Here is a 9590-nt window from a genome sequence, read left to right on the forward strand (position 1 = left end):
TAAGGGAAACAAATAGGCTCTACTCAATATATGACAAGGAGATATTGACCATAATGCAAGACTAGAATATTTCAGGAAGTACTTGGTGGAGGAAGATCCATGGTCAAGATGTGACACAACATCTTGAGATACTTTATGGAACAAATGAATCTGAAGGAGAGGAAATAAAAATGGGTCAGCTGAATTTAGGCCTATGACTTCGACATTGAGTATGTGAAGGGGAAGAAGAATGTGGTGGTTGATGCTCTCTCTAGGAAACCAACAACCTATTCCCTCATAAGGATCGATAGTGATTGGAAGGTACTCCTATTAGTTGAGTACTAAAATAATAAATGTCCATATGAGTTGATGGATGGAATAGTTAAAGATGATAGGTACAGGGTCGTAAACAACATTATTTTTTACAAAGGGAAGATATCCTTCATTAGAGAAATTTTGAGGTTTAAAATGGGACTCGAAACAAAAATGTACAACCAAAATCAACTTGATAAGAACCAATATGATTAAATATGATGATGTCAACCATGGGGGGTGATTGACCATTTTTGGACTAAAATAGTAAAAAGGTTAAAAAAAGAAAAAAAAAAAAAAAATTCAACTTATCTCCTTGCTGTTTTATTCAAATTTCAATGGGGAGCACTTGTTGGATGCAGAATTTAATTCATCATCCAAGGAGTACCCATGTTGCATACTTTCAATGGACCTTGCTCTACGAAAAATGAGAAATACATGAAAAAACGTGATTGCAATCACATTTTTTTCATGTATTTCTCATTTGTTTTGTAGGAGGGTCCATCAAAAGTATTCAACATGGGTACTCCTTGGATGATGAATTAAATTCTGCGTCCAAAAAGTACTTCCGCTCAAAATTTGAGTAAAACCGTGGGGAGATAAGTTGAAAAAATCGTTTTTTCTACAATTTGTATGATACTTTATTAATATAATATTCTTGTGTGTGTGTGTGTTTACAATTATATATAATGGATACATGAAACTGGCACTATATGAAAAATAAATGAATGGATGATGATAGTACAAAACTAAAACATTACATTATATGAAAAAATGAATAGATAGATAGATTAAGATAATGGAAAATTAAATAGGTTTGGGGAAAGATAAAGCAAAACTAAATAAGATTAATCATGAATTGCCAAAAGAATAAAAATATCCGTAACTTTCATTTTTAAACTTAAATTCAACTAAGTCAAAAAAGGTTGAAAATTTTAAATTAAGATGTGCTAGGTTAAACCAATACAAGAAAATAGGAATAAAAGAACATTTTGTATATATAAAGTATTGTTAATCATAATGTTTGAAAAAAAAAGTACAATGGATGATGATCATTATTAAGGTTTTAATCTTTAAAACAAAACAACACCATAAAATCGATGACCAGCGTTTCTCAGCGCCATTGTGAGGCCCAAGGAGGCGGGTGGTGGGTGAAGAGTCCAATTCGGAGTCCAAGAGAAGCAAAAGAAGAAAGGAGAGAGAAATATTTTATGGAGAATCCAATGCAATAATAAACACACATAAATTATTGAAGCAGTTGGCAATATAAAAAGCGGAAAAATGATTGAACGTAGTTGGCGGTGGGCGTGGGTGGAAGGAAGTACTTTGCTGTGCAAGAGTTATGAAAGCGAAAATGCCAGTTGGATGTTGCAAGAGTTGAGTTGGAAATCTGAAACGCGGAGACTGAAAAAGCTGCGGAGTGATGAGTTGGAACGCACAAATAGACGGAGAAACGTTGGTTTTGTAAAGGCAAAAAGCGACACGATGGAAATCAAATCAGGTGGCTGCCTCTATGCCTCCTCTTCGTTGGATGTTTCCTTCCTTCCTCCTTCCCTCCCTTCCCCACGCAGACGCGATTTGCCCTTCTCCACACGCGATGGGAACAGCTGGCTGGCTCTGTTATTGTTATTGCTGTTTTCCGGATGTTTCCTCCCTCCCTCCCTTTCTTTCTCCTCTTCCCTTCCCTTCGCTTCCCTTCCCTTCCCCACTCACAGATGCCATACACCCTTCTCTCCCTATATAAACCCAAACCCACTCACCCCAAACCCATCATCTACCATCAACAGCGACAATTTATCTCTTCTCTCGTTTCTGGAACTGCTGCTCTGCATCACAAACTCTTTTCCCAATCCCTAATCGACATCGACATGGACACACCTCTTCACCTCCTCTTTCTTTTATTGGCCTCCTCGGCAGCTCTTGCTTCTGCAAATTTCTACAATGATGTCGACATTACATGGGGTAATGATCGTGCTAAAATCATTGACAATGGACAACAGTTGCAGCTTACTCTTGACCGCTCTTCAGGTACTATTTGAAGTTCTGCTTTTCTTCTGCTACCTACGCCTTTTTCTTTTTCTGTCAATTAACTTCAACTAAGATCAGATAAGTTAATCTTAATATTCTTCTTTGATGACAGGTTGTGGTATTCAATCCAAGCAAGAGTATCTATTTGCCAAGATTGATATCCAAATCAAGTTGGTACCTGGCAACTCTGCAGGCACAGTCACTACCTTTTATGTAATTAACTCCACCTTATTTGAATTCAATTAATTATTAGCGCTACCTTGGTTCATTAGACTGAAGGTGTATAACTTCTTCTGCTAACATGTTTGTTGTTGCTCTTATGGCTGGCTGCCTGCAGCTATCATCTCAAGGTCCCAAACACGACGAAATAGACTTTGAATTTCTGGGCAACCTCTCTGGAGATCCTTATATTTTGCACACTAATGTCTTTGCTCAAGGCCTTGGTGGGCGTGAACAACAATTCTACTTGTGGTTCGACCCAACCCTGGATTTCCACACTTACTCCGTGCTCTGGACATCAAACCAAATTATGTATGTATTCTCATCATTCTTTTTCTTTCAATATTATTGAAAACAATACAGCGACCTCTCAAACCAGTCCATGACCCTGACATTCTTGTAATTTGTTGTTCAGATTTTCTGTAGACGGGAGTCCTGTTCGGGTGTTTAAGAACAGGGAGACAGAGTTGGGTAAAGTGGATAGCAATTATCATTATCCCAAAACCCAAGCAATGAGGGTCTACTCCAGCCTTTGGAACGCAGATGATTGGGCAACCAGGGGTGGGCTTGTGAAGACCGACTGGACTAAAGCTCCCTTTGTTGCATCCTTCCGCAATTTCAATGCTGCTGCTACTTCTTCTTTTGACGCCGCTGCAGAGGAGGAGGCTTTGGAATCGAACCAAGAGCAGAGGCTAGAGTGGGTACGAAAGAACTACATGATCTACGATTATTGTGCAGACACCAAGAGATTCCCCCAGGGACCACCTCCCGAATGCAAATAAAACCTCAATCCTTTGAATTCAGAGAATGAACTCTGAATTCTTTCCTTCCAAGTATTCTGATTCATTTCTATTACATTAATTCTTTCATTCTTTCTCAGACACACACATGTAAAATATTAGAGGGTATCAATCATTTCATTTTGGTACTGGTATACAAAAGCGGGATTCTTTTGATGATTCATCAATGGCTACAGCGTTTCCTTTTTGGTTACCGCATGTTCGCGTTTTACTCTTTTCTGAAGCTCTTGCATCGAAATCTGAAAGACACACATACAACGGCATTGATATATATATTTGACAAAATTTAGGATTTAACACATTGATATATATATATATATATTTGACAAAATTTAGGATTGAACACACAATGTGAACTCGCAAAGGTTTTTCCTCTTCCTCACTACTAGCGTTTCCACTTCCCATCCTATCTTTTGAATTTTTTTGGATATATAAAAGGTATTGCCATTTTCATCATGAAAAGAAACAATACAATTGAAAAATCAAAGCGGGAAATCATTCTTTCCATTCCTATTAAATAATATGAATATGAAGTATTTTGAGAACATATTCAAACAAAATTTTGGGATTCAAACAAGCATCCTCTTTAGCCAAATTTGGAGTGAGTAACGATGAAGTCACAAGCTCTAAACTAACCCCTTATTTGGAGTGAGTAACGATGAAGTCACAAGTTCTAAACTAACCCCTTATTTGGAGTGAGTAACGACGAAGTCACAAGTTCTAAACTAACCCCTTATTTATGGAGTGAGTAACGATGAAGTCACAAGTTCTAAACTAACCCTTATTATTGACTACTCACAACGCTGCAAAATGAGGAGTGGGCAATGATGAAGTCACAAGTTCGAAATTAACTTTTTTTTATTGACTAGTAACAACATTATAAAATCAGAAATTTTCCATTGGTTAGGGTTTTAGAACGCACATATCGTTTTCCATCTCTTGGTTAGGGTTTTAGAACGTACAGATGGTTTTCCATCTCTTCATTGTTAAGTAATTCAAATATCGTGAAGCTTCCCCACTCCGTTGGTTCCATCAAGATTTACCACTATCACTAATTCTTCTATTGCCCCCCATGGTGGACCAAATTCCCATGCCTTGAAGACCAAATTCCCATTTTTTAATTAATTTGTGATTTTGATATAAAAAGTGGATCTATAAAATTTCATTTTATGTATTACGAAGTTAGATTTCTCATGGTAATATGTTATCGATTCCATATTAGTGTTTAGTTAGTGTTAGTGTAGAGCAACATGGTTAAATGAAGCCTAAGCATTAATTAATTGGGTATTTGGTAAAAGAACTAAATGTAGACTAAGTTAGTTTTGAATCATAATATTTCTATAGCCTTTAATATTGAGTGAGTCCTCTAATTACATAGTTCCATGCATTAAAGGCATATGTGCGATCTATTTTGTAGTGTCCTTTAATATTGAGTGAATCTCCAAATTACATGGTTTCACGCATTATAGGTATATATGTAGTCCCCGAACTCCCACCAAATAGACACTTAACCATCCTCATAGGACTACGCACTGTGCACGACCTCCAAACCCTTTTGTCTACTAGTTAGTGCGCATGTCACAATTGACAGCGCGCAGAGGACTAAATCAACTTACACCTTTCGACATTTGAAACGATATTAACAACACCAAACGTTGTTCTTTACAACCACATCATAAAATATAGATACATTCCCAAACTTTCAAAGAGCATAACTATTCAGGATATTCACGAATATTTAGATTTGTAGTGAAACATTAGACACTGGCTAAACTAACACACCATATACAACAAGATACATTCAGACATTAACAAAAAAAATAGGGGCAACCTAATCATCCCTTCTATTATTTCATCATATATAAGAAAATGTGCTACAATGCAACAATTGTATAATCAAACTCACCAACCAATAATCTCTACACAACGTACAAAAAGGAAAATGCACATATAATATATAACCATCCACCGTCCAATATATATGGTTTACTTTACGTCAGGGTTGCATAGTAGTTACAAACTCAGACATTCATGCTTAAGACTACATATAGATACAAATAGAGATAATGCAAAGAATATATGCATAATAACAATCTTCACCTTCAACACCCATCATCCTTCATTGATCAACCTTCTAACAACCAATCCATCTCTAGCATCTCCTTTATCTATCGCCAATAGCTCCTCTAACATTCTCGACCTTCCCCTCCATCTCTTCAGCTATCCTCTAGGTCATTAAGATATTTTCAAATACCTCCCTTAGCTCACCCATGTGTGCTTTAATTGTCGTTTGAAAGTATCTACCACATGTTCACTCCACTCTGCCAACCTTCATTTACCCACAAAATATATCTAACTTCCCCCTTGCCACGACATCCCTCTCATGTTTCGCTGCTACTACAAAATCCTAACTACCAATCCTCACTAGCACACATCCCCCTCTCTGGATGTTGACATCTCCTTCTTACACAATATCTCCCTACACTGTGCCAGCTCATTTTCTGCGCACTGCCTGCTCCTTGTGCACTCCTCTATTCTCCTACGTGGTCCTTCTCTTAATAAAATTTAAACAAAAAATTTATGGGCTCCAATAGGCTCCCAAAGTAAAACTATGGCTCATCCTGAGCCACTCAGTCCTCCTCCTATCTCCATGGATTCGGTAACCTCTGCTCTTACTGAGGTTGTTTTCAAGCTCTTGCTACAACAACTTATAGGGGTGGTCAGGTGGTCTGGTCATCCTGGAACTTCGGGACTGGGTGAGAGAGGAGAGTCATGCTTCCTCTCTCCACAGTGGTGCTCTCAGAAAAATAATCCTTTCCACCATTACTGCTCCAAGGCCAGTGAGTTCTATGTTTGTCCCTGATCATTGCGCTTTTCTTGCTGCTATACATGCTCCTTCCTCTGGCAGACAGTGGCTAGATTTTGGATTTGTAGCCTTTTCCATGGTACCATGACGATCAACGTGGTGGGGTGGTTCATCCTTTTTCAGGTGACCGCCACGCATATTTGAAGTGATTGCAGCTCCTAGTCGATAGAGTAGGGGTTATTCCCTAGGTGCCCTCGTGCCACCCCATCATGCACGTGGACAAAACCCTGTCCAATTGCTACAAACCCCATGGTGGGGACTGCCTTGACATTTGTCTGTTGAATATACCTACAAAGCCTTGCCAAAATCAGTGTTAGGCTAAAATAACTCGTGGAGCTACAGTGTATCATGAAAACCATTCTTGTCAAAGGAGGGGGCCTCCTTTGTGTTGGGCCACTTGCTATAACTTAACCAGCCCCCATGGAATAAATCTCCCACTTTTTTTCTGCCATCCTAGCTATTGAAAAATGCAGCAAGAAATTCTCAATTTGATTTTTCCTTGATTAAATTGAGAAAATTCGAATTTCCACATGAGCAAACAACTTGGATGCACTTAAATTGTGTGACATGCCTTGTGTCACCCAATTTACTCAGTAAATTCGAGTTAGAGGAGTTAGAGTTTAGTTAAGCATGTGTGGTTGCTACTTTATAGCAATTAAAGTCAGTTATCTCAAGTTGTGTTTAGTTAAACTAGTTCCAACTGTTGGAGGAACTAGTGGAAAGTTAGTTGGGCAGTGGGACTTTAATCAAACTCAGTGATTATCCAATTAACTGATCAATCAACCCAAAATAGCTAGTGCAGGTAGAGAACTCAAGTTCCCCAGTTGTGGTGGAGATGCCAAGGAAATGTAACATCAATGGTAGAGTAGTCTTGAGTGTACTAGTGTTGCATGCAGTTAGATGATAAACCTTAGGAATTGTGCAATCCATTTTGGAGAAATTCCTAAATAATAGGGGCCTAATTTCTCAAGGAATTGTGCAAGGAAATAGAGGCTCAAGCAGAGACAGAAATTGACTAAGTGTGGGTTAGAGCTTTCCAGTGAAAAGAGAGACACATTATTCACTTATAGGTTATGGTCAGTTGAGAAAATCAATTGTAATACATCTCTATTCGTCAAATTAATACAAGCACGCATCGGGATTTTTAGCAGAATGCTTTCACTAGGAAAAATATTGTGTGCATGTGTGTTATTTCTTATTTCATGTCTAAAACTTTTGTTCTAAATTGTGAATTAACTTTCGTAGCGCAGTAGAGTAGGTTTGTATCTTATGATTTTGATTAAAACTTCACGAGCAGTTGCAATTCTACACCATGATTTCTACATGGCATCAGAGCGAGAATTTCAAAGTTATTTCTCAGGAGGATCGAATTTTGAAGTTCGAGATAGCAGGATCTCTTCAGATCTGAGAGGATGGCCTTTAATGTATAGAGGCTAGAGTATGCCTTGGAAGGAAACTCTAGATTTATTGCATGGAAGGATTGCATGGAGGCGGTATTGGATGAAAATGGATTGCTAGAATACATCAAGACAGATGTTGCAAAACCACCAGAATCTGATGCCCATAACCTTTCCCAATGGAAGAATTATGTATCCAAGGTGAGGAGAATAATCTTGGAGGGAGTACAGGATCACATTGTCTCAAATCTCCATGGAAAAGAAACTCTATTTGCAATGTGGAAAGCACTAACATAATTGATCGAGAATTGTAGTGACCACAGGAAGTTGGCACTCCAGGATAAAATTCGAAGTATTAATATGCAGAAGAATGACACTATTCATAGTATCTGAGCAGGTTCACACAATGTCGTGATGAAATTGATGGGGTTGGTGTTAATGTTCTAGAAGATGACCTAGTAAGCCTAGCCCTTCTAGGCCTTCCCAAGAGATGGCACAACTACTAAGATTCAGTGAATGGGAGCTTAGAAACTACCAAATTGGGAAAGCTTATGGTATGATTTGGTATAGGAGGAAATAAAGTGGAATACCATAGATGGGACTTCATCCAAGGGCGTGAATGAAGAAAACTTTGCATTGGTTGGAAAGGGAAAGAAGGGAAAATGGAAGAAATATCAATCGAAACTAGAGTCCATCCAAGAGGGAAAGATGAAATATTTGTCCAAATTAAATGCTTCTATTGTCATGAATTCAGGCACTATGCCACGAAGTGTCCACACAAAAAGGCAAGCAAGAACTCAAGAGGAGCAACTCGTGAAGCCTTGGCTTTACAGTTTGAACTTGGCTTTACTCATCCATTAGATCAATTCTTCCACTGGCTACATAGATGGGGTGGAAGATCCACCAAATGGATGTAAAAACAACATTACTTAATGGAGTAATTGAGGAGGAGGTGCACATCGAGAAACCAAAAGGTTTTGAGACATTTGATCGAGAGTCTCATGTGTGCAGACTCAAGCGAGCGTTGTACGATCTCAAACAAGCACCCCATGCTTGGTACACCAGGATTGATAGCTATCTCTGATCCAGGTGGATATTGGTGGCCACCTGCCAAGTCCACCTGGACCCCCACCAATGTCTTTCTCAGCATTTTTAGTTTCCTTAATTGTAGCACAACTTACTATTTTTAGCAGTTTTTCGGGTCCTGAACTTCCGGAGCCGTTTTGAGGCCCTAAACGACGTTTTTTGGTAGTACTCGGATAGATCTTTCTAACGAGCTATTGTATGCGTCAAACGGAGATCATATGCCAAAGTTACGACCCCGGGAAGTTGATGTACCAATTTACCCCAAACAGGGCCCACAGTTTGGCGTTTCATCTCCTAGGGTTAGGTTTTGGAATGTTAAGGGTTTTCCATTGTTTCTCAACAATAAATAGGCCTTCGAGCCTCATTGTAACACAGTTCAGAGGCATGTAGCCATCACATCTCTTCTCAGAGATAAGCTACCATCGCCCTAGCTGGTTTATTTCCATTTCTGGTTGTAAGCATATTTCAATATTTTCCATTAATGAAATGAAGTATTATTTCCGCTGCATCTTTGTGTATATGGTTATCTCTGTAATTTGTTGCGTTCCTGTTTAAATCCGGATCAGTGGTATCAGAGCGGTCTGCTTTTTCTCTGTTTTTCTTTGCATGTCCCCAACAAGGTCGGGATATAAGGAGTTAGGGCTTGAACCGGTTGAACCTTTGCAAGACCAGCCTCGCAAATCCCGACGGCCTCCCATGGCGGATGAGAAGAAAGACGAGGGGGCAGGAGATCCCATCAAAATCTTGCTCGAAGAAGCCCTCGAGCGACAACGGAACGCGATGATGGACAGCTTTGCCCAGATCCTTCAGCGGCTACCCAGAAGCGACGCATCGGCTTCCAGCAGCTACTCTGGAAACGCCACACCCTTTAAGGTACAAGTTAATTTTGAAATCCCCATATTC

The 9590-nt window shown here is 39.1% G+C and overlaps 1 protein-coding gene across 1 annotated transcript; it reads left to right on the top strand.

The window, feature by feature from the left end:
* The first annotated feature begins 1999 nt into the window (after positions 1-1999).
* On the top strand, positions 2000-3531 carry LOC149249947 (xyloglucan endotransglucosylase protein 1-like). The gene is made up of 4 exons (XM_089458858.1): positions 2000-2319; positions 2432-2532; positions 2657-2850; positions 2954-3531. Exons 1-4 carry the CDS (start codon positions 2007-2009, stop codon positions 3318-3320), a joined length of 975 nt encoding a protein of 324 aa, XP_089314984.1. The 5' UTR covers positions 2000-2006; the 3' UTR covers positions 3321-3531.
* The last annotated feature ends 6059 nt before the right edge of the window (positions 3532-9590 follow it).

Source organism: Pinus tabuliformis, chromosome 7, assembly GCF_031772625.1.
Source record: "Pinus tabuliformis cultivar Carrire ecotype Pingquan chromosome 7, CPIR1, whole genome shotgun sequence".
In the NCBI taxonomy this organism is placed as follows: Eukaryota; Viridiplantae; Streptophyta; class Pinopsida; order Pinales; family Pinaceae; genus Pinus; species Pinus tabuliformis.